Raw genomic sequence first — 26,937 nt, 5'->3', positions numbered from 1 at the left:
ATTTTGTCCACAAGCCTGCATTTCCTGTGATATGCTGTAAATACGTGTATTAATAACTTCATTAATCAATATAGAAACACAAATTATTGTTATTCACCGAGTAACAGTACTTTATTATATATTTAAAACATATGAAGTCTATATAGAAATGTTTTTGTATTTCTCTGTGTGAAGCCTGCATGAATTGTCCTCTATATTACATTGTCACTGATCCTTAATTTGAAGGAAATTGTGAGCTCAATATTGTACAGTTTACAACTCAAGTGTGTGGCAATGTTATCTTTTTTCCTTCGAACTGATTAAATGTTCACATTATAACAAAACACTGTCATCAAAATAATTATTCTGTTGAAAAAGAAAATAAATTGTTTTTAAATTACAACTTTCATTTTTTTTTTTTTTGCATTGAAATATTGATTTTACCTTTAGTGCCGTACGGTATTTAAAATGTAGTTTTATACAATACTAAGACATCTTCCAGTAGATTTGGCTGCTTGGTTGTCTGAAAATATGACACTGCATAAAAATAATTTTTGAAAAATATAGAAAATCAATATAACAAATTGCGAATTGTTAAATTTACTTTTTTTTTCAAATCCAGGGTGTAATTATAAAGAAAATTCTGATGAAACAAATGAGGGATATCATATCAATCACCTTTTGATATTCCTGTAGATCGAGGCATGTTGGACTGAAGTACAAATGTGAGAGTGTGAATACATGTACCGCTATATTTATATACAGGGTATATATAATGTCTAACATATTTATGCCTATCTTGGTGGAGCAGAAATAGTTTTTATCTGCCTTTTGATAATTTAAATGCAAACTTTCTATAGACATTAAACCAATTATACAAGATCAAACAAGAAAGACTTACAGATTTGTACTAAACATTGAATTATTTTCTTTTTTATATATAAAAGGCCCATAAAATTAAATTGATGATGAAAGCTCTTTTTAATAAGATAGTTACTTGTTCACATGAAACAATGTTTAGTCCATACAAATTCTATACTTAGAAAAGGTATGAAAATTATCCATTGTGTTTAAAATCAGTTATACTGTTGTCATAAAAGAAATAAATGAGCTGAAATAGTAAATAATAATATACTTTAACTTATGAAGTAAAACAATATTATTGTGACCCTTCATGTGCCAAATTTGTTTTTGACAAATTTTCAGGTGGGCAATGAAGCCCGTGAGCCTCTTGTTTTTACATCGGGCTCGGAAAACTGTCGCTACACATGGCGGCAATGTTGAAAGAAATGATATTTAGCAAGACATTTTAATCTGTGATCATTTTGCAAGCCCCTGATTATTACCAGATCATATTTATATTGTAAGGTGAGTTATTTATTCATGTATTGATTGTCACTTTTGTGCTATATATCGCTTGTCCAATGGTGACATTAATTTTTTTACGTTGCTAAATAACTTACTGCTACAGGCTAAATAGATAGAATGTTCTATCGTTAAAATGACAGATGTCCTACGGATCCGGTTTAACGATAGAATTCGTCCCATATACTCGCTTTGTAGCAAATGAAAAAAATTATATCGCGCTGTATCTCGCCTAAATTTTCATATGATTGCTCTCAAATACCTACAATGTTGCTCTTTTATAATCCCTTATTACCACATTAACTGTTTTTGCAACGAAATTGCTGCCACTTTTATCATCAAGTTTGAAAATTGAAATTAAAATCGACGCGAAGCTGATCAGCATCGCAGCTGCTACATTGCAAGTATATGGGACGAATTCTTACTGTGACCTGAGCGTAGCCTGGTCACGGTAAGATTAATATTCTTTCTACAGGTTAAATACAATCCCTGGACCTGGATACCTTTATTTAATAATTCAAAGTAGGTTTATTTTGCTACTTTAATACAATTTGTCTTTTACATAGAGAAAGTCGCATGTAAGTGAATGCCAGTTTTTGTACAGTAATATGTAGTTTTACAAACTACAGTAAAACTTTTAGTACAAACTAGGAAAACGCGAATTCTCAGATATCGCGAAGTTTTAAGTCTCCTAGAGGTGAATAATAACAATTTTAACATTTTTATAGCGAATTTCTTTACATATTGAAAAGTTCGCACTACCAAAAGTAATGTTTTTTTATTTAAAGCCACAATTAGGCCTAACAAAAAAAATTGTGTGTTTAGGGTAACATTGATGAAAAAATTAGGTTAGGTAGGTAGGGATTTTTTTTTATTTTATCATATTTTTTTTTTGTATGAATCCTAAGAATGTTTGTTTGTTTCATATTTAAAAACGTATTTTTTATTGGAAATAAGATAAAATCACAATCGGATAAAATCAGACATCTATTACACTGTAATAGACTGTAATACAGTGTTTTCCCCAGAAAATTTTTGAAGCATGGGGGGGGGGGGGGGGGGGAGTTTGTCAGAGTAAGTGCGAGGTGCGGTATTAAAGCGCCTAAGCCGGCGAAATCACTGTGTGTAATAGTATAACCATTTGATGAAACGTACTTCATGATATGTACTATAACTGATGCATTTTCATGAAATCTACATCAACAAGTATCATTTCAATTCATAATTATATTTTAATATCTGTGTATATTTAATATACAATTTTTCTGTTTTTTTTCTGGCAAAACTAATAACATTTTTTTTCAAAAATCAGTTTTTTAAAAGGTTGGTCCTCACAAGTTTTCACAAAACACAAGACATATAGATTCACATGGCAGTTCAACATCAGCTTCTGTCCCACTCCTTCTTCTACATATTATATAGAAGAGATTTTTTTAGGGGGTGTTGAACAAGAAATAGGCAGAACAAGTCCATACAATTACAGCAAACTTGATTCAACTTATTCTGGGCAGTTAATATTTCTTGTTTAAATTGGGGGTCCATATCAAAGTTTCTGTGATATCTTGACACCAGTCCCCTTCCCCGTTTATGTGTATGTACACAGTCAATCATTTTCATAGGCATACAATATACGATGTTTCTAGTCATGTGACATCGCTTCCGTGCATTTCTGCAAATAACTGTAGTTTTTTCTTTCTTTATTATGTACATTTTGTCAAGTTTCCAATATCCTTGCGGCAAATAAAGAGTTCAAGCACATCGAATCCAAGCTAACTCCATCGAGTGAACATTGTGCTATTTTTAGATTTTGGAAAATCCACAACATTCGATAATGGCGGAGATGTCGAAAAAAGCACATTATATTAAAACAAGAAGTAATCACGTCTCTATTTATGCATTAATCACCAATTAATAAACTCAGTTTTAATATATCTTAATCATAAGCTAAGTCCTTAAACCGTAAACCACGTGTGCCCCCTTGCCGAGATCGATGTCGAAATTAACTGCGCTCACTGCGGGTGCAAGTGTTTTTCCTGAAGTTTGAGCGGAGAAACGACAACTTTATATCTACTAATTACAGTTAAGATGTGTAATAATTGGAAAAAGAATTTTGCTTTGAAATAAACATGCATAGCGGGAAGCATGGCGGCATTGTGTTATGCATGGCGGGGGATCTTCAATGCATGGCGGTACCGCCATGCAAAATCGGCCTGGGGAAATTTTTAAAACACTGTCTAAAAATGGTAGGATCGGGCCATTTTTGTAGGTTAGGTCGGGTTACCTGAAACACAGAATTTTTTTTGATAGGCCTTAGCAAAAATTATAGTCTGGTGAAAGAAAACATGTATATAGTGAATTTGCTATAGTTATTATTACGAATTCTTTATACAGATATAACAAATCGCAGATATAACGAAGTAAATCCATTGGTCCGTAGGACTTCGCTATAGCCGAGTTTTACTGTACTTTTAAAAAGTAACCAAGAGCTAAGATAGTTTTATTTAAAAAAAAAAAAAATTGCTGCTTTTGAACAGAATATATTTCATGAACTGTACACCACCTTCTGTGTGATGAGGCATAGATAATTGTGATTACTTCACATCGTGCTGAATTAATACAAATTAATTATCATGTTAATTAGAACTGTTCTTGTTAGTTCATTCAAGAAGTAGCTGTTTGGTTACTAATAATCAGTTACATAAACATTATAGACGCAAAACTTGGAAAGCTTTGATTGCAATTGCGCTGAATTATCAAAAACATTTCTTTCAGCTCTATTTGCAAGGGAAAGGTTAAAACACCAGTAATCTAGCATTTGTGACTTGTAATCTTTATTTAGAATGGACACGATGAACAAAACTCCAGAATCATCAGATGAGGAGGAAGAAGAAGACTGGATGGCCATTAATTGGGATGGTAATCTCAACTCTGGAATAAAACTACTGGACAGGAAAAAGGATGTAGACAACCTCGACCAGTCAGAAAACAGTGCAGGTATGACTGAGATCTGCATGTTTACTGTAGGGACATCCAAATTTTTAAGTGAATTGTTTATGATAATACATAGCTTGACTATATAAAATTATGATCTTGATAGATAGAAGTCATTATAAACTTTACATTTTGAAATAACCAATTACTTTGATACTTTTACATCATAATCTCTCTCTCTCTCTCTCTCTCTCTCTCTCTCGTTTATTCAATTTGAATCTTCTTCCTACTGTAATCAATAATAGAAATGGCTAATCATTTATGATACATATGTAGGTCGAAAGATGTCTAAAGAATAATGATTAGATACTGAAGTTATTGATGTATAAAAACAATGATGCAATAGATACCAAGTAAATCAGGTAAATGATTGTATTGTTGATTAACAGAACCTACAGAAGGGAAGCAGAATAAAGGAATGCTGAGTGAAGACAAATCATCGAGTGAGACATTGATGTCCAGAATGTTACTAAATGACAATAAAGCAGGCATGTCTGGACTAGACAAGGGACGCATCAACCAGATCATATTTGAAGCATCCAAAGGTTCATATTTTTAACCATTAATCGTTGGAAGAATTTTTGAAATGTGTCCCTGTTTTATACACTGAAGACACATCAGATTATGAATCTATACAAAATGTTCCTTGTTCTCAACACAACCTCAAGAAAGGAATAACTTTTCCACTAATGTTTGTCAAAATTTCTGTTATTTCAGAAAATAAAGCAAAATGATTGAACCATTTGAGAGATATGCTCATGGATTTTTCAACTGTTGCAATTCTGTTTAAAAAAATTTTAACTATGATTTAGGATCAAAATATTTTGAAAATGAAAGAAAAAAGGAAGAACAAGTCACAAAGAGAATAGAGGAACAAAAACAGAAGCTGAAGGCCATTACACAGGAGCATTTAGACACAGCTCAGACAGAGGTGAGGCTTGTAATCGGAGAGGATTGCTTATGATGATTTAAAAAAAAAAAAAAAGGACTCAACTTATGCATGTAATTTTTAAAATAGTAAAATACATTTGATCTCTACATCTGCAAATCCACCCCCACCCCACCACAACCCCCACAGAAAGTAAAATTTGATTTCTTATAAATTAATTATTGTAAAAATTGAATACATTGTGGTGATTTTAATTTTTCTATGTGGAAATAATACAGAATTTCTGCAAAATATCTGGGAAAAAAGTTTTTGTTTTGATTTTGAAGGCAGATCTCCTGTTGGAAGAATTTGATAGACTGAGAGACTTGAGTAGGACCATTGTACATGTGGATATGGATGCTTTCTATGCTGCTGTAGAAATGAGGGATAACCCTGCCCTGAGAGACAAACCTATGGCCGTGGGAGGAAACTCTATGCTGGTAACTACCATGTATTTATTGCAAAACCCAATATTCTGATTTTTACAACTGATATATTCAACTGAAATTTTACTATAATTTAAAATTTTTATTTATACAAGCAAATAATATTAGTGATGTTATTCATTATAAAAAGTACATTAATTGATAACATAGACCTTATTTTTTAAAGAGTACAGTGTTTATGGTAATTACATATACATGTGTGGTTATTTTACTTGAATATTTTAGTCAACCTCCAATTACCATGCCAGAAAGTTTGGTGTGAGAGCAGCCATGCCTGGATTTATAGGGAAGAAGTTGTGTCCAGAGCTAGTCATCGTTCCGCCTCACTTTGACAAATACACATCAGTGAGCAAAGAGGTCAGGGAGATTCTTGCAACCTTTGACCCCAACTACTGTACTGTAAGCTTAGATGAAGCATATCTAGATTTTACAGATCACATGACAAAGCGAAGTGGTTTGTCGGAGAAGGAACGAACAGTCATATGCCGCACCTGTGATAGTTTTGACAAAAGCTTTTGTCTGTGTGATTTAAATGAGACCTTGGGTCTCAGTGTCTGTGAGAATGGAATTCTTAAGGTCAAGGACAGTCCATCAGACGTTTGTGGTGCGTGCGGAAAATCTATACCTGGGTTTGAACTTGTGACATTTCAAACATCCCTGGAGGATGCTGTAAAAGAAATGCGCTGCAGGATTCAGCAAAAAACGTGTTTGACTGCCAGTGCAGGCATGCGTTTTAATACAAATTTCTACCATCCATATTTTTTTTACTTTAAAAGATAGAGTTACAAAGTGACTAAATATTACATTTGCTGGTCTTCATTTTTGTAGGTATTGCTCCTAATATGATGCTAGCCAAAGTGTGTTCTGACATGAACAAGCCAAATGGCCAATACATCATTCCTTCTACAGTGGAGGATGTTATGTCTTTCATAAGGAAACTTCCGATCAGAAAGGTGATCATGCAGGAAACAATATCTTTTACAGACCAGCTATATTTTCTGTGTGATATGATTAAAATGACTACTTGCTGACAAAAGTTCATTATCACAGATCAGTTCTCAACTCACCATACTGAGATAAAAAAAAAAATTAACAGTATTTGATTTTCAGTATTAATAGAAAATTTTTTAGTTTAAAAAGGAATAACATTTTTATTTATATCTAAATTGTTGAATTTAATGAAATAATTGATTGTCATAATTTTGGGGGGTTTTATGTATAGATAAGTGGGATTGGGAAAGTCTCGGAGAGAATGCTGAATGCAGTAGAAGTGAGGACATGTCAAGACTTGTATGACAAGAGAGGACTTCTCTATCACCTTTACTCTCAAATCTCCTTCAACTACTTCATGAGAATCTGTCTTGGTATTGGATCAACAACTGTTGAAAGGTGAGAGAGAGAGAGAGAGAGAGAGAGAGAGAGAGAGAGACTGCAGTCATAAAACATTACTTGTTCACCTAATTACTTGATAGAGTCAAATATGTTCATGTGATATGATGATAACATCCTTAAGGTATTTTTTGTTCTCTTTACAGAGATGGAGAAAGAAAAAGCATGAGTACTGAAAGGTATTTGGAAACTAAAAATTGATGTTGATATCTGACCTAAAATTAATCGGTGCTTTTTTTTCAATAACATTATCATTAACTTTTCATTCTCTTCTCTGGTACAGATAGATCAAAGTCAACCAAAGTTATTACAAAAATATCCTTAGATAGAGACTTTCAAATTTCTTCACATGAAGGGTCACATACGTGTATATATCAAGAGAAATAAATAGAATATACCGAAAATTGGATTGTGTGTTTAAAAAGTGACTCTCCAAAACCAAATGACCAAAAAGTATTAAGTTTAAACCATGACCCACAGCAGTTGGTAAATGAAAACAAAAGGGATAAGATAAATTTTCATAGAAAATTTGAATGCTACAATTAGTAAAAATCAAAATGGAAATAGCTGGTTTAAAGAAGTGTGAAATAATACAGGTACTAAAAATTGGTGTTTCATATTCATTTCAAGAGTAGGGGTAAGGTTAAGTATAGTATGAAATATACATGCATTATGTAATTATATAAGACATTGTTAAAATTATTGTGATTTAAAAAACACTAGATAAATGCTCCTGTCACATGTTGGTATTTTTGTTTTGGTAAGCGTTGTGGCTCATGGGCTTTTTCTATATACCGGTAATGTTGTAATAGATATGACTGAATTTTCAGGACTTTCCCTGAGATGAGTGCCCCCACCGAGCTGTACAGTAAATGTCTGGAGTTGTGTCACTCACTCGCTGAAGATCTGCAATCAGAGGCACTCAAAGTAAATTAAATTTTTATCTAAGATGAAAAACTTCGAAGCAATGCATTTAATTTTGATAGCGAAAGCTACATGCAGTGGTTAGAATTCATTGAAGGCAAAAACTGCAATTTCAGGGTAAAACAGTGAGCATCAAGATAAAGACAGTTAAGTTTGATGTGAAGACTAGAGCCTTCTCCCTCCCAGATTACACCAATGATGCTGAAGTTATATACATAGCAGCAAAAGATCTTCTCTGTAAGGAGATGAAAAATGTTCACCCTCATCCTCTCCAGTTAAGACTCATGGGTAAGATTTTTAAAATAATAATGTTTCAAAATGAATGGTGTCTGATTCTTATTTCAAAATTGTGTTAATTTGAGAAAAATTAATTGCACACAGATGAACCATCCAAATATGTATGTTTGTTATTTATTTTCTGTTAATTCTTTTAATCCATCTTAAGGGGTTAGAATGAGCACTCTTGTTGATCAGACCCTGTTATCCAACAAGAAACAACAGAACACATTGATTCAGTTTGTGAAGAAGGGAGAAAAGATTGGAAAGAATGAAACTCACCAAGGCAAGGATGAGTGTTCTTATGATAAACAAGTTGATGAGCTGGTTCAGTGTTCCGTGAAAAATAATGTATCAACCAATCAACCGGAACAAAATTCAGATTACACAACACAAGGTCAACTCAATCACTGTGGTAACAATATGGAACAAGGTCCTAACGAGAACTTAATAACTGTAGAAAAAGATGGTAATCAAGGTGATAATGTACAAGATCTAGTTTCTGTGACAAATCCAGTTTCAAAGGAGATGAATACTGAAAAACCTTATGCGAAAATACCTAGGTGTGAAAATGAAAGTGATGGGCAACCATTATCAGATGAGGGTGCTGCTAACATTAACACCACAGAAGAAAAGTCCAACACTGTTTGGTATACCTGTCCTGTATGTGGAGATGAAGTTGGTTGCAGTGACCTAAATGGTTTTAATCACCATATTGACACCTGTTTAAGTAAATCTGTGGTAAAAGAATGCTCAAGATATACACCAGAGGATGAAAGTCCAAAGAGTAAAAAGACTCCTTCCAGGAAAACAGTTACCCCAAAACGAAAAAGTTCCACCAGCACTCCAAAACTCATCAATTCAAGATTTAAAACTTCGCAGAATCTAGGAAAAGTGAAATTTCAAGACTCAGTAGTTACTGTAACCCAGGAAAGTTTTGTGACAGCATCTGCATTGAGTGATGAACCAAGTACATCAAAAATTCAAGAGACAATTGATACAGAATCTTCTGTAGAAAAATTAACAAAATCTCAAGACGGTAACACTACAGAAACACTGGTATGCCCGGTATGCTTTATGGAGCAGACTGGAGCCGACTTGGATGCCTTTAACCAACATGTAGACAGTTGTTTATGCAAGGGAACCATTACTGAAATCCTCAAGGAACAGAAAAATAGCAATAAGAGGTTAGTGTTTACTGTGTCATTGAAATGACTATTTTAACTATGCTTAACTGTATCTCTTGATTACCATTGGCCCGAGATCAACAGGTTTTATCTCTTTTCTTTTCTTTTTTGTGTAGATCCTTTGAGAAACAAGGATCTAAGGGACTCGGAGGGAAGAGAAAAAGACAGGACAGTGGCACAAAGTGCCCAAGTATAGCCACATTTTTCCAAATGAACACTTGACATAGATTTGCAAAGTTGTGCAAATTGACTAGCTATATGTCCAAATGTTAAGATGAAAAAGATTTTTTAAAATTGTTGGTTTAAAATAAAAAGAAGTGGGGTTTTCCTTTGCTTTTATGGCAAATCAAAAGATTTTAAAATAAATTGAATTACCGTCTTAGTAATTATATAGGCACAGATACTACTCTAGCATCTTTATTTTAGATATTAAAAAATAATACACGTTATAGTATTAAATATGATGTTTTAACTAAACATTGTTTTGACTTTACTTGTATTACCCTACTTACATCAAGGCATAAGGGTTTGGATTTGCAGATGTTTTATCGTGATAAGATAGATTTTCTCTTCTTTCCCAAGTATTGCTCATTTTCCACAGACTGACTTTTGTTAAAGGTTGTGCAGTGACACTGAACTGTCTCTAGTTTAAGGTCAAAGCAGCCATCTACAAATCCTTGTCTGGACCATACTCTTTCCCCAGTGTGGTCCATATTTAAACAAAGGAGTGCCTTTTGATGAGGATGTAGACATTGAATAAAGTTTTTAGGTAAAAGGTGAAATTTGTATCACCTGTAAAAAATTTCTTGTCTGGACTATATTTTCTTACTATTTGGCCCTATCTTGCTTATACTTCACAATAATTGGGTGGAAAGGGTGTGCAGTAATTATGAGCCAAATTTTAAAGTCAATTGTTATGGTCCTAGCAGATCTCTTTGAATTTCAGTTTTAAAGCATAATTCCCCCCCCCCCCCCCCCCCCCCCCCCCCGCCCTTTAATAGCTTTACCAAAAGACTGCCTATAGATAAGGGGTGTGAAAAATTTTGATCAAAGCAAAGTCCGCAAAAAGGAGTTTTATATTTATGTCTTTTATCAAAGTTTGGCTCTTTGAGATGGTCACAATCTTGATAGTGTCTATTACAGTTTTGGCTTTATTACTGGTAACTGACAGATACCTGGTATATCCTCCACATATCATTGCTGTACTGGTTTTGGTATTGTTATTCTACCTAATTTACCTGAACTTTATTTATTTTACAACAATTGATAAACAAGTTCTGCTGTAACAACTTATATTATATATCTCTCAATGGCACAGATCATGTACAGGTCTAGAGGGGGTGTCAGGGGGTCCAGACCCTCCCTACAAAATTCACATTTATTTAGATTACATTATAAAATTACCAAAAATATGATGCGGACCTCCGCTGGCAAACTCAAATAAATGTCAGACCTTCCTGGAAAAATTTGCTTGATCAGTGCATGCAGATGTGAGCGAGGGGCTCATTGATGTGGAAGGAGGCCTGGGTATCCGAAGAAAACCCATGTGTCCAAGAGGGCTACCCTCGTACCTTATTGCATACAACTGCTGATGATCATGGGATTTAACCCAGGTCACAGCAGTGAGAAGCGATCAGTGCATTGCCCACTGCGCTTCTTGGACACCCTAATGCTGTGCTGAAGGATAATTACCCATTTCATCCTTATCACATGCAATTTTGTAGCTGGGTAAAAATGCAGGTAAACTTGTGTGCAAATGAAACAAAAGATGCTCATGGGCCAAATCAGTCACCTGAGGATTGAGATAGGTATGATATAATCAACTTAATGGAGTCATAATACAAACTACCTAGACAATGTAGTATAATACATGTAAATCCTGTATAAATAAAAACCCATTTTCCCCCTGGGTATTCTTATGTTTATCATCCATTGTCCCTTTTAACAAGATGATTTTATAGTTATATTATATGTTGCTCAGTATTGCAGTTCTCAAAAAAAATCTTAAATAATTGTTTATATATGGGATATAAACCTACATCAAACTCTGAACCCCTTGTGAGTATATGAAAAGTATATGGACGACAGACAAAATAGCTCACTTGAGCTTTCAGCTCAGGTGAGCTGATAAAAAGCTTTGATGGTATTTGAACAACATATAGATATATTAATCTATTTTATGTTCAAATGGTATAAAACTCGTGAATGCAGAAAATCAATGTGATGAAAAACTTATGAATTATTTCTTTTTATTTAATGTTTTCCGTGAATAATTTTCTATGAGAAAGTCTGCATATGCACTTCCTTTGCTGTCGAAGCTTTTTCCGGAATTGTTTTGGCAGTTCATATTGGTTTTCTCTATTTCGCAATTTCCTTGATGACATCATCATGTCGGTATCTTGAACATAAACACCTACCTATCTAGTTCTGCAAATTTTGGTGGCACTGATAAATATGTAAAACAAGAGGGTGTCGAACGATTTAGATTTGATATGGCAGAAGAACGCACGGATGTGCTTAGTCTTACTGACGATGAAGAAAACGATGATTCTGATTATGAAAATTCATTGCCAGAGTTTCAAGACTCTTTGAGTAAATGGACGAATTATTTACACGGTTGGCAAGATCGATTTATTGTTTTAAAAGATGGAACATTGAGTTATTATAAATCAGAGAACGACACGTCGTATGGATGTAGAGGAGCCGTCAGCCTATCAAAGGCCACTGTTACGGTAAGATGGTTAACCCTTGTACAATTGAACTGCAACTCGAATTTTCTCGCCAATAGACATGTAATCAGTTCAGCTGATCGTTATTTATTGTAAATAAATATCAACTCTTGTTGGTCATTTGCAAAGGTTACAATTTTTTCATTCAGGCTGGCGATTATTGATTCTTATTTATGGAAAGCTAATGGTAGATTATTCTCTTTTGAGAAGTGGACAGGCATAGCCTACATCCATATAGGCTATGTCTGTCCACTTCTCAAAAGTGAATAATGGTAGATATTCAATATTTTTATTAATAATACTGGCGTGCGACCAGTTCTCGCCGAGTACCATATCTCGCCAGTACATTGTGACGTCATTTTTCGTCTATTATTTTATGTGTTGATAAAATTACGTCACAATGTACTGGCGAGAACTGGTGGCATGCCAGTATAATATTAATTAATATCATTTGTTTGTTAGGACAGTAATCAAGTCCCATTAAAGTAACTGTTTTTATTACAAATGAGTGGAGGTGTTGATGAATAAGTGGTATCCATTAATTCCACAAAGAGCCTGTACTTTTATGAATCCACATTTTGCATCCCTTTTCTACAGAACATTGAGCCGCTTGAATCTGATTTAGTACACTGTACTATGTACTGGCATGCCACCAGATCTCACCGAGTACCATTTCTCACCAGTGCATTGTTACGTCATTTATCAACACATGATAAAAAAATTTTGTGATGTAACAGTGCACTAGTGATATATATGGTAATTGATGAGAACTGGTCTTTTGCCAGTAAAGTTGAAAAACTGTAAATTCGGAAAAAATTATGCCTTCAAATGTTAAGACAGATTTACAGTTTTGTTTCATTGCTTAGATGAATATGCCTATTATAATATGAGATTTGGATTATGTGATACTAAGATTTTATGAATTAATATGATAGTGTATTTTAAAATTTTATACAGTCAACACATATAACTCTTTCAATAAAACTGTACACGTGGTTTTTTTTCTAATCAGTATATTTAAATCAGTTGTTATCAATTATCATAATGAAGAAAATTTCCATGAAACAGGAAAGTTCAGGATGTTTAGAATTGAATAGAGAGTCTGTTTGGATGCTCCATCAACACAAAAGTTGTTTTTTTGGTATAATTAAAGAAAAAAAATATGATGAATATCTTAAATATCTCATTTATCGAGGGAATTAAAACTACTGGAAATAGAAAAAAAAACTTCCTTATTACCAATGAAAGAAAAACAATTACAGCACTAAAAATGTAAATAAATAATAAAAGTAAAGACTGCATGTACACTAGACACGAAGGCTGTTATTTGACCCTTAGGAGGAAATTTTATATGGTCAGAATTTAGCAATGAAATCCTTTTTAAATAAGTTCCTGGCTTAAACTAATGCATGTATGAAAAATCAACTTTTAGATGGAAAGGGAAGGGAAAATTGTGGAAATATCCGTAAAACATTCCTTTAGTTTAATAATAACAGCATTTACACTCAGTTGTCAATGCCAAAAAATCCTTTTAGCGTTTTTTTTTTTTTTGAGAACCACAACATTAAAAGATAGTAGGGGTATTAAGGAATGTCCAATAAGTGTACAACTTTCAGGGGGAGGGGTGTGTAAATTTATGATCCACACTGTCACTTCATGTTGAACTGTCAGAGAGATGTCCTTACAGCTGGGGGTGGAGATTTATGTGTCAGACACAGCTGACTGTGTATTTGACTGAATCTCAGAGGACCAGGATATTTTAATTGTGTTTGTATGAGTCAAAAACAGAAAATCAGAGGAAAAGACAATTTGAGTGTATATGACAAGTTTAATATAAAAAAAAGTCATTGTCTTAGACTGGTTAGGAGGCAGATATAGTTGTTTTTTAATACACCTAATACATGTATATGGGCAATCTGGTTTTAGAATTAAGTGATGTGTGCAGAGCTTACACCTGTAGCTGACAGGAAGAAAGTTTTGTACATTTGAATTTGAATTTCCTTCATTAATTCTAATGAAAGCAAAATTGTTGTTTGGTTTTGTAATACAGATTGTTAAGAACATAGGGGCTTGCTTATGTCAAGAGTTAATGTGTGTAAACTATTGTCAGAATGTCTAGAAAGGTGGAGCATATCTTAAATACTGTAGATGCACACCTTGGTTTTACCTGGGGGCCATAGGACAGAGAGATGTCAAGAGAACACAGTTTTCATGAAGAAAATTACACACCTTCGTGTGGTTCAGGAATTTATTCATTGATCACCCACTCATTTTTTCATTTCTTTAAATTCATTTCATGAGGTATTGATTTAATCATTTTTTTTTTGTATGGCAAATTTGTATTTACACTGAAAATAAGGCAGTGATGCCCACGTAGAAATATTGCATAACGAATAAGTTAAAAAATCCTATGACACTCTTTATCTTCAGGTTTATCTGTCAGACACTGTTATCTGGATATTTATTTAAAACTAGTCAATGCTTACACACTTTGATGTTTTATGGAAAAGTGTTATAATAGTGCTGTAATAGCAAAAAGATAAATAGGTTAGTTCGCAAGACAAAGCACAGCTTTACTTTCTGCAGATAGTTCAGTATCATCTTATATTCATCTACCGGTAAATCTGGCTTCACTTCACATGTTAGTTGTAAGAGTTGTTGACATAGTAAGCCATAATATAGAGCCCATTAATATGATTGAGGAAGGGTAATAAAATCTACCCTGAAGTATCAGTATCAATAGAAATCAATGAGGGAGGGAGGTCTTACAAATCAATTAATGACCACTGTCCATCCGTCATGGGGACGACTCATACTGCCCCCCAGACATGGCATGAACTGGTGGGTGAACTCAGATTGCTGATGTAGTATAACAGCTTTATCTAAAGCATGACTCAGGGTGATGAGACATAAGATAGTGTTTCTATTACAAGATATGGTTTGAGATTTTACTGTTAGTGTAGATACAATAACAATGATTTTTTGTTGTGTGTGAGTGAAAACTTGACCAATTTATATGAAAGGAAGATTTTAAACCAAAAATTATCTATGATATTTTCTCAATTAATCAATATTTACATATATTTCTTAACCACGCAGAACTTCCAAATTGAATAAATAAGAGAAATGTCGCACTTCATTATCAACAAGATATGAAATATAAGAGGCAGAGTCCTACATGTAGGTCAAGAATGCCTGGGATGTTCACAGTGACAACCCACTCTCACTCTGTGGCTTAAGTGTTTGTGAAAGCTACTGGAATGTCTTTATTGCATATTCTGTGAGATATGTGTGGTTTTTTGGCTGTTAATATAGGACAACAATTGGTGTGTGTTGTTGTTAATTCTATGTTTTCGTCTAGGTGTAACATCTGCTGATGTGCTATTGAAAACACACCAAAACATCCAACATCGCTATCAGATTTTTTTCTCCTCATTTTTTTCTCATTGACCTAAGTAGAATTTCACAGAGAGAGAGAGAGAGAGAGAGAGAGAGATTATAATGTAAAATGCACTATATATGCTACACTAAATTTAATAAAACATGAGAAAGAGAGAGAAAAAGAGAGATATGTTGTGATGTACTAAACACTGTATGTAGTACATGTATACTGAATTTAGAGTGAGAGAGATAGAGAGAAGAAGAAAGAGAGGAATAGAGAAATGTTATGGTATACAATGTATTGTAGTACACTGACATCACTATAAACAGTAGAATCTACTTGTCAAACTGTTATATCTGTCGGACAGTTACTTTTCTAGTTCATTCACTGATTAGTAGTAATACGTAGACTCGATGACTGTCTGGTCACTGCTCCCTGAAACTGTGAGAAAAAAGTACCTAATTCATTGTATACTACATAGATATTGTGTGCCTAATGGTAGTTCTCCCCGACAGTTTACATGTGTATCTGATTTATGGCGTCTGTATGATGGCTTTGTAACAGGTGAATGCAAAGAATGCAAACAAGGAATTCCTCGTTTGATTATGAATTTACAGCCATGGATGACATCAATAGCTCAAAAAATAGGTCACAGATAAATTTGCTGGAAAGCAGAATGTTGGAGTAAAATTATAGCAGATATATAGGAATGTGATAGATTTGACGAATGTATCTTTTCTTTGAATACCAGATTCCTTAGAATAATAGCATTATCATAAACACTCGGCACATCAAGAGTAATGAGTAAATGCCATAAGTTTTTCCTTGTGTACATTTCTTTAATGTTCAGAGATGAACTCCAATCTAAACAACTTTACTCCTGGTCTGCAACCCGCCCAGTAGAAAGAAAATGAAAAACAAAATATGCTTTTCTATTTCTTTTTAAAAAACATATTTGAATTCTTTAGAGAAGGAAAGAACTTTCAGTTCTTAGCATCATGTATTTGTGATTCTCTTACCAAAATTACTCCTTGCCCGTTTTATTGCATAGTACTTAATTATCAACAATTTCATAAAATATATATTGAAACTACAATCACAGGAATCTTATAGAATGCTGGTGAGAGTTCTCAGGATTGTGTTTCAGGCAGACTTGCCAATATTAACAGAGATATGATATTGTAAGTACTTTTGTTTGTAGCCCCACCAGTTTGATGACTGTCGGTTTGATGTGGGGGTCAATGACAGCGTCTGGTACCTGAGAGCCAAAGACGAGGAGGAGAGGCAGAAATGGATGAACGCCATTGAACTGCACAGGGTATGGACAGATATATGATTGAAAACTGTTAGTTCTTGACCTTTATAACCGGTACTTTGCTTTCATTCATATTCTTGCGCATCAATTTTTGTGAATTTAGTGAGTATCACAATGATATTATCAATACAAGATGTTATTAGAATTTGAATTTCAATGAACATTTAATTTTGTGGATTACTGGTAACTTAAAAACCAAATTTATGAAAATTGGTATTTAACAAATATTAATGAACCTACAGTAATTAGATTTATGAAGACTAGAAATACAGGGGCTTTGATTTAGAAGGAAATGGAAAATGTTCAAAAAATATATATAATTATATATACATGTACGGATCCCCTATAAAAAAATTAGGTATGTCAATTACCTTTATATTGATCCATTATAAAAATCTTATAGGTATGTCAATTACCTTTACTCTAATTACGTGAATAATTGTTTATTAAGACGAGAAATGAGAGATTTTATATTAAAAGAACATTAAAGTATTTGAAGGTATACTTTAGGATTTTAAATTCTTAAATGTATGTCACTGCTTTTGTAGCAAGCGGAATCAGGATACGGGAGTGAAAACAATTTACGTCGCCATGGATCGCTCATGTCACTTACGTCAGCATGTAGTCTGTCCACCACGTCCACTTCCTCATTCAAAGTGAGTACACAAGCCTGTGCATCCCTGATACACCTCTGGCTGCTGACATTCTTACAGCACAAGGAGGAAATACCTTGACCCATTTGTACAATGACCTCCATATGCATGTTAATTGATGAATTGATACATGTAGTAGGAGTTCGATTTATAGCTTTGCTAACTCAAACGGAAATTAAACGGAATTATTGAATATGAAGATATTTTGGATAACTTTAAAGTTACAAATTCTGTAACATCTGAAACTTTGATAAATTGGACAGATTGAATTTGAGAAGTGTAAGTCACTAGGATTTTCTTTAAATGGACAATCATATGTTCTGTAAAAAGGAAGGTTTTGTAGTTAGCAAAAAGCATTATCATACTTTAAAGTGAAAAGTTAAAATCTAATTGGCTAAAAAACATTTCATGAAAACTCATATCTTCTTCAAGAGACAAAATCAAATCTTACATGGAGACAGTAACATTTCATGATCAAAAGTGATACAACATTCTGCAAAAATTGTTATTGAGCAAAATTCATGCATTAGATAATCACCATAGAATAACGTTACGGTCTTCTTAAACCGAGGCCAATTTGCAATATCGAATGATTTCAAGACTGATTAATCAAAACCAAAGCTTAGTCTTTCTAATAGATGTTCAAGTTTAAGAGCTATTACCAGTTTTTTTTATATTTTAAAATATTTGTTGTAATTAATATATGCACTGCATTACAGATATTTAAAATTAATTAGATTATGATCATATCAATTTATCAGTGAAACTAACAATATACTTTTACTTTGAATTTTAGAGGGGACGGGGTTTGTCTGAGAAAGTGGCAGAGATGGAAACATTCCGAGACATTCTGTGTAGACAGATAGATACTCTACAGGGCTACTTCGACAGCTGTGCCTCTGCTGTCTCAAATGGTGCTGTTCAGGAATGTAGGTCTTTTTACAGATTTTACAGTTGATTAGATATAAATTTAATCCAGTGAATGATCAATCAAAGTCAAGAAATATATACCGGGTATTAGATTGAATTACAGACTACAAATTGTTTTATGAAAAAAAAATTGTAATATGCTGTACAAGCCACTAAATGGCACAAATAATAATCAATGATTGGGATGTAAATTTACTTTTGTGTGAGAGAAACAGCCATGTAAATAGCTTATTAGATGGATTTTGATGAATTTCAGTACACGAGGATGACATTGGAGATCCAGATGACCCTCATGATTCCTCATCCGGATCAGATCATCATCATCAAGGTCAACTATTCCATAATCCAAACAGCAAAGACCTAGGTGATTACATGCTTTGTTATATCAATGTATAACCTACCTGCAATTTTTTTTTTGAGTCTTTGTGAACCTTAGACTAAATCTGATTTTCGTTGCAACAAATCAAAACCAATATTACTGAGTCTAGAAAGCAGTTTTTCAGATTTTGTTCTTACATGATGCAAAGGGAAGATAACTGAGATATATTGAACAATGAAATTTGTATTTTAGCTTCAATATTGCAACAACACGGAGGCCATGCAGTGGATTTCAAAGGGGAAGCTCTCACATTCAAAGCCACCACCATGGGGATCATACACACACTCACCCACTGTATAGAACTAATGGCACAGAGAGAGGAAGCATGGAAAAAGAGGCTAGAAAAGGTCAGAAATTCTTAGATATTTGAAGTGCTATTAGTATCAAATAATGCAAACTTAGTCTAGAGTTTGCAACTGATTTAGTCAAATGGTAATCCTTAATCCTTAGTATTAACATGATTAATTTCATCATGAACTCGGGTAGCAGTGGTGATAAGTGAGTGCATTGTCCACTGCGCTTCATGGACACCCTGGAAACAAAGAGAACTCAAGCCCAGCAAAGATTGCATTTAGATAATTTTTGAACAGAATTTATAGATCCATACCCCAAATATGATTTTATAAGAAAAATAATAAAGATGTGCTTCAACTATTTCTTTAGGAGGTGGAAAGGAGAAAGAAGTTTGAGGAAGCTTACAAATCAGCCTCATTAGACAGAGGAAAGCAGAAACTCATCATTGGAGGACCAGATTTTGAGGTATTTAAAGATATATTCCGGATTGAATTTTTGCATGTTTGTACTGATCATGATTGTTGATTTAACATCATGGGTACATATTTACAGGAGGGTCCTAATTCGCAAATGAAGGAGGAAGAATTCTATGATGCTGTCGATGCGGGATTAGACAGACTAGATGAAAAGTTTGACGAGATGATGGTATGAATGCTTACTGATCTCTTTATTTATTCAATTTTTTGTAGAATTAATGCACAAAGAACACTGTAGATACTATACATATCAAGTGGGTTAGTTATGAGTTATTATGTATCATTTCAGACAGAGAAGGCTTCAGCTGTCTCACATCATTCCAAGATATCCCTGAATCCACACCATCCATTATATAATGAGGTACCATCATCAGTAAATCATCAGTTTTTCTAAATAGAACCTGTAAAGTTGGGTTAATTGCATAAGAATTAGATTATTGTACCAATATAAAGTAACAGCATTACTGTCAAATCAAATTATTTCATGTTTTGCAAATGTTCATGGGTTAATAGAAAATTTAGTGAGACAAGGGAATATGCTTTCTCTCTGTTCCAATGGGAAAAAATTGTATTTTAAAATGTGTATACCAATTATGGGGATATAATACTATGGTGTTAACAATGATGAATCAACAGTAATTTGTTCACTTGGAATCAAAGATATAACTATTAATAAATGAAACAGTTGAACTTTGATATCTCGAACACTGATATCTCGAATACAATTGATATGTCAAAGTGATTTGTAAGTCCCAACCACCAAGTATTTTATCTCAAATACTTGGATATCTCGAAGTTTTTTTTATAGTTCCATCTAGTTCAAGATAACAAATTTTGACTGTATATGATAGTTTTAGAAAAAAAAAAGTTTAAATATGCTAGTTAGACTGTGTTGATGACATGATGGGCATGTGTTTTAGATTAATGACATGATGAGTGTGTGTTTTAGATTAATGACAAGATGGGCCTGTGTTTTAGATTAATGACAAGCCTGTGTTTTAGATTAAAGACAAGATGGGCCTGTGTTTTAGATTAATGACAAGATGGGCATGTGTTTAGATAAATGACAAGATGGGCATGTGTTTAGATAAATGACAAGATGGGCCTGTGTTTTAGATTAATGACAAAATGGGCATGTGTTTAGATAAATGACAAGATGGGCCTGTGTTTTAGATTAATGACAAAATGGGCATGTGTTTAGATAAATGACAAGATGGGCCTGTGTTTTAGATTAATGACAAAATGGGTATGTGTTTGGAGAAATGACAAGATGGGCCTGTGTTTTAGATTAACCAGCTCGTGGATAACCACCTGACGAGGATGGATGAGAAGACAGAGGGAGGGAAGGACACCTGGCAGGTGATCGCGGAGGAGGGCGACCTCAAGGTGTACAAGCGGGAGCTGGAGGTAAACGGGGTGGTCATCGACCCACTCAAGGCCTCCTATGTCGTCAAGGTAACAGCTCATTTCCCACTCTTGAAATCATTTCTGTGATTAAAAAAAAAAGAAATAATTAGTAAAAACTTTATACCTTAATTTTAGGGTATAACTGGACATGAAGTTTGTCATTACTTCTGGAGTATTGATGTTCGAATGGACTGGGATGGTTTGTACACACATATTATACTCAGATTTCATTGATGTTTCCAAAGCAAATATTATACATGTAGTACATATTATTAATCAGTAGATGTATTTAATCATAATATCTTTTAACATAAGGTTATTAAGTGTGAGGTGTATTGTTAACAGTTATTATTTACTGCTTTGTAAACTTTCAATAGAACGACTTTTGATTGTTAATGAAACCCATGTTAAATTTTATCTGATTGATTGACAGCTACTCTGGAGTCCAGTGTGTGCACCGATTGGTTGGCAGAGGACACATTTGTCAGTCACAATGTCATCAAGAGGGTGTGGCCTGCGTCACAAAGAGATGCCCTCTTCTGGTCTCATCTACGACATGTGACCGGCTCAAACGACGAGGACCCAGACAGGTGGATAGTCGTCAATTACTCAACAGAGGACCCCAAAATTCCTGTAAGCAATCAAACACTGAACATACTTCTTTAGATCTTTTTTCAGTTCTATATAAATATGAGGATTGTCCCACTGAAGCACAGTCAGTAGAAACAGAATTTGATTTTTTTAAAATAATAAAAGTATGGTCAAAATCATCTATGTAATGCTGGTCTCTTTCAGAACAAGTATGTGCGAGTGACGATGAATGTTGCTATGATATGTGAGACCATCATTGATCCCCCAGCAGACGGCAATATCAGTCGTGATGACATTAAGTGCAAGATCAGCTACACTGCTGAAGGTATGTAGACTGTCAAGATGTTTAAATATTAAGGTGCTCAGCTAGCAAGGTGTCAGCTTCCTGTATTATCGTGTTCAACTCTCAATTTAATTTAACTATCATTATTTTCAACTATTATGGTGTTCAATGATCATGTCGCAAACTCTTGATAATTAGTGAGTGTAATATTTTTGTAATTTAATCTTTAAAAAGTACATGTTCATTGCTTTTCTACTTCAAATATATGAATGAATATATATATATATATATATATATATATATATATATATATATATATATATATATATATATATATATATATATATATATATATATATATATATATATATATATTTATATATATATATCCATTACTTATTAATTAATGTAATGATTATAAGACTTATAAAAAGGTTGATTTATTTTTCCCTTCAGTGAACCCCGGAGGTTGGGCCCCAGCATCTGTTTTGAGAGCTGTTTACAAGCGCGAGTATCCCAAGTTCCTGAAGCGGTTCACCTCCTATGTCAAGGACACGGTCAAGGACAAACCAATCATGTTCTAGGAGCCGCTTAGCCATATCTTCTCTGTGCCTTCTGTCCTCCTCGTCACTTCCTTTTGTTGTAGATTATGCTAGAAGTGTTTTGAATTTTACTGTTTTTTTCGAGTGACAAGTTGAGAATATTTAGTCACTATTTTTTTGTAACACTCTCGTTTATAAACTAACAATTTTCAGTTGAATTTAAATTTAAGCTAATTCAGTACTCAAATAATTGATGTTTAACAGTATTGCAGTTGGTCAATTTATACTGGATTTTGCAGTGAGATGCACCAGTATAAGTGATTTTAAAAAGGCCAGTCAATCTTGAATTTTAGAAATATGTTAACTAGTTATATGAATTTTATAGGATAATATCACCTTGTAAGCTATGTACAAAAGTAAAAGAGCAAGAGATTACTGTCTGTGAAAGTGATTGTAATGTAAATAAAACGATATATATTTTAACCTATATGGATTTCTTAATTTATTGTATGTGATATATAAAAAAAAAACCAAGTACCATATTTATGTCTGTACAAATCTTTTATGACTGTCTTTTTTTGCAGATGTGATTAAGAAAAAAAAATTAATTTGTTAAAACCAAAATTGCACATCAGATTCCTGTATATTACAAATTGAAACATGTTAGAAAAGGAAAAGTGAATTTTTTGTCGTCTCTCCAATTTATACTACAAAAAAAAATAGTAAATCAATATTATATTAATCCTTTCTATGAAAGGACTTTTAAGTGTTCTGGGGCCATATACTTGGAAAATATAAACTACTCATTATTTTTCTATGCTCAGTGTTTCAATGGACATTTTCTGCTGCATTGTCATTAAATGATTGAATGCTTTAATTATATTGTGGGAAAAAATCAGTGTATTCAAAACACAAAAACAAACAGCAGTTAAGTTGTAATTCATGTTCAACTGCTCTTTGTGATATTTTTTTGTGATTTCATGTTCAATTATATTTGATTTGAAGAAAATATTTTCTTGAAATCACATTTTGACTGAAAATGATGAGAATACATGTGATATAGGATTGGAAATACAGCATTGTTTTATACCATTCCATACATCTTTTTTTTTAACTGACATATAAATTTGCAGTTCATGGTGTTGATTTTACATGAAAAATTATTTTGAGGTATGAAATTAATGTCAAGACACATGAGTCAATTCATTAGGGTACTGTACTCCTATTTCTTTGTTCAGACGTGATCCATCCAGAAAATACTGTAAAAAAAAAAGAAAAAAATATAAAATCAACTTTGAATTCCAATGTTTCATAAAGATATGCAGCTTTTTCATGTTAACAAGTTACAGTCTCAAACTCTGGAAGAGTTGTTGGAAATTCCACTATCATTTACATGTATAGCTGTGGATCTACTTTGCACAGCTTAACTTTTCCTTCACATTAAACTTGTATGCTAGTTGGTTTTGATATTTTGCTCACATAAATGTTGTAAATTCATTGCAGATTACATGCATTAATATATTGTTATTACCCAAGATGGGTTTTTTCTTGATTGATAGATTCGCTTTGTTTATACCGCATTGTTGTTTTGATTGTCAGTGGTGAGAGAGAGAGGGGGGTTTATCAGATGTAATCTGGATTAGTTAGAAAGAAGTCTTGAAGGCTTTAACTTAAATGATGTATGCAGAGCTTGGTTACTAGTCTGGCATGTAGATATTTTGCATGTACCAATCTTTTAAATCAAGGTCTCCATGAGAATGTGGACCTCCCAGCACTGGTCTATGTATTACAGACCAGTCTAAAGTCGCTGATTCTACCATTACCAGTAATAACTAAATGTAGCCCTGCTTTGATTAGAGATGCACTGTAAATGTGTTCTATATACATGTAGATAATGGTGCAAGATACACAACTAGTATTATAAAATCTACTTGCTTTAATTGATTCAAAACTTTGTACAGTGTATTTAAGACAATTTTTAGCAAAGATAATACTTATTTCTTAAATTAGTATGTAATGTATAGTAAAAAAAAAAGTCAGAGAAATTAATATACCATGCTGGCACTGATTAAGTGCACTAATATGACTCTTTCACACAATCAGACATTGTTGTATTGTCATGTTCTCAGGTCATTTTAACTTGTTAAGTAATATAGTCTATCAGTGTTTACAATCATGGCATAGTGGACTAGTATACGAAACCATTTCATAGATAAACCTGACTTGTTTGTGAATAGTGATATGTGGTGTTACCTCCCTTTGTATATACATCTTCCTGCAATCAAACATACATGTATGTACATTTCCCCTTATGTTTATGTATATATTCATGAAATTATTAAATTTTGTACATATTACATGTTTCTGTGTTCATGTCTTATTTTACGGTTTGACCAAATTTCAAAAGTTTTATAAACTCTAGAGACAAGTCAGATTAGAGATACATGAATTTTTGAGACAAACTCTGCAATGTTCCATTACATGTAAATACCGCAATTCCTACAATTGCAAAAAGTCAGTACTTTGTTTTGTTTCTCTCTTTATCTGAGAATATGTATAGACATTATTATATATCAGTGATTAAAGGTCACTGCGGTTAGTTTCTTCATCTCCGTAGAGTTTTTTTTCCACCTGCTAATTTTCGATGCAGTAACTAGTAGCTTTTAACACTGGGAATTAACATTACATTTTTATGGGCGTTTTCTGTTACTACGCGTAGGCAGGTTTGCTGTATTATCGCAAAATGCCAGTATTATAAACAATTTTTGCGCCATATATTACAAAAGGGTGAATTGATTGCATTTCTGCGATACAAGTACGAGTTTGCACGTATATTTCATAACTTATCAATCCGCATTTACATTCCTTAAACCTAAGATACTTCATAAAATTATTGCTAAGTTGTTGGGAGTTTTTTTTTGGGGGGGGGGGGGGAGGGGGGTTAAAACATTTTTTAAGCTATTCTAGCTACACTTGACATATTATAGGAGATCGATGAATAACAACAAAACTGATTTACTGTATAAGTATCAATTGTTTTTTTAAATTTCGATTACAAAAAGGGACTGCCCCCAGGCCCTCCTCTTAATCCACCAGAGCAATCTATAACTAATCAACGACCAGAACTATCAGGCTTATAACAAACGTAATATACATGACTGGTGCTGATGCAGAAAGGCAAACGCTAACTGTTTTTCATTTAATCGCAGATATACTTAGGTTAATGTTATAGTGGGTCGGGGGTCCAAACAAGTTTAATAATGTTTTTTCCTTTCTATTTTTATTGACATTTATAGCGTATTCATAAATAATTAATGTAAACCACAAATTACCAAAAGATCAAAACATAGAAATTACGAACTTTGAAGATATTTTTCAAAGCGTTAAAATTTGGTTTGGTTTATGCTAAGAAACCGACAGATTTTGCATCTTAAAACGAAGAAACAATTGTTTTGACCGTTTGGTCAACCCGTTTTGTTTTTTCTTGTTTTGTTTTATTTTGTTTGTTTGTTTTTGTTAGTTTGTTTTTTCTTGTTTTGTTTGTTTGTTTTTGTTTGTTTGTTTGTTGTTGTTGTTTTTTGAGGTATATATATACTTAAACAATAAAATGCTTTCTTTGTTGATTCATTCGGGATATGAAGGTAGCGATCATTGCAGAAAAAATACATAACCGCGTTAGCGGGTTATGTAAATTTTTTCTGCAATGATCGCTACCTTCATTACCCGAATGAATCATCAAAGAAAGCATTTTATTGTTTATATTAACATCTTTCTTTTAGCAAATTGATAAATTGATTATGAAAAGTAAGTAAAATTCACTAAATTACTGTTAATGTACGTTAGTACGTTTACTAAATGAAACAGCCAAATCGTCTCCTGTGAGACTTTGAGTCTGACGTCGTCATGATTATTTCGTGCTGTGATTTTTCCTAGGTAGTTGTAGGTCTCGACCAATCGATAAACTGGGCGTGTCAAGTTTGGTCCTGTCACTTTCTTGTCAGTTTCAGCCGCTGTAGATTTCGACCAATAAATAAACGGGGCGTGTAGATTTCAATCTGGCTGTTTCTATAGAACTAGTATAAGTTTCCGTAAGAAATAGAGGGTATAATACTTGGTAGATGTAAATATCTTATGCCTTTATTCACTTCTACGTAACTCCAGTGCTAATAATTCATAGCAATAAGAATGAAATGTGTAAAAAAAAAAAAAAAAAAAAAGTACTGGTAATTGGACTTTAGTTATAGTATCAGCATGTGAAAACAATTACTTTTTAAAGTGTGTTAATTATATAGAGAATGTTGAGGTACATGCATAACGCACTTTAATTTTTTTTTTCAAGGTGCGTTAAATTGGTTCAAAATTTAACGCACTTTAAAAAAGAATGTATAAACGCGTACTTTTCTCCAAAAGCCACGCCAGAGGGTTTAAATATTAATGTGTTTGGAAGGAAAGGAGGCTTCTTTTAAAAAGG

At 33.3% G+C, this 26,937-nt stretch overlaps 2 protein-coding genes across 2 annotated transcripts; both read left to right on the top strand.

Annotated features, from left to right (window-relative positions):
* Positions 1 to 1,228: 1,228 nt before the first annotated feature.
* LOC105317179 (DNA polymerase kappa) lies at positions 1,229 to 9,852 on the top strand. Its single transcript, XM_011413738.4, has 13 exons — positions 1,229 to 1,347; positions 4,184 to 4,338; positions 4,725 to 4,880; positions 5,148 to 5,266; positions 5,551 to 5,703; positions 5,935 to 6,433; positions 6,538 to 6,662; positions 6,932 to 7,098; positions 7,245 to 7,277; positions 7,929 to 8,025; positions 8,139 to 8,310; positions 8,468 to 9,485; positions 9,602 to 9,852. Exons 2-13 carry the CDS (start codon positions 4,185 to 4,187, stop codon positions 9,705 to 9,707), a joined length of 2,799 nt encoding a protein of 932 aa, XP_011412040.3. The 5' UTR covers positions 1,229 to 1,347; position 4,184; the 3' UTR covers positions 9,708 to 9,852.
* Positions 9,853 to 11,850: 1,998 nt separating this feature from the next.
* LOC105317181 (ceramide transfer protein) lies at positions 11,851 to 24,825 on the top strand. Its single transcript, XM_034468665.2, has 14 exons — positions 11,851 to 12,217; positions 16,798 to 16,914; positions 17,460 to 17,567; positions 18,361 to 18,493; positions 18,751 to 18,858; positions 19,066 to 19,220; positions 19,537 to 19,632; positions 19,720 to 19,812; positions 19,933 to 20,004; positions 20,931 to 21,098; positions 21,186 to 21,249; positions 21,484 to 21,683; positions 21,846 to 21,966; positions 22,381 to 24,825. Exons 1-14 carry the CDS (start codon positions 11,978 to 11,980, stop codon positions 22,506 to 22,508), a joined length of 1,803 nt encoding a protein of 600 aa, XP_034324556.2. The 5' UTR covers positions 11,851 to 11,977; the 3' UTR covers positions 22,509 to 24,825.
* The last annotated feature ends 2,112 nt before the right edge of the window (positions 24,826 to 26,937 follow it).

The sequence above is a fragment of the Magallana gigas genome, chromosome 6, assembly GCF_963853765.1.
Source record: "Magallana gigas chromosome 6, xbMagGiga1.1, whole genome shotgun sequence".
NCBI lineage: Eukaryota > Metazoa > Mollusca > Bivalvia > Ostreida > Ostreidae > Magallana > Magallana gigas.
Note: the sequence above shows the minus strand (reverse complement) of the source record. Positions and strands in the feature narration are given on the sequence as shown.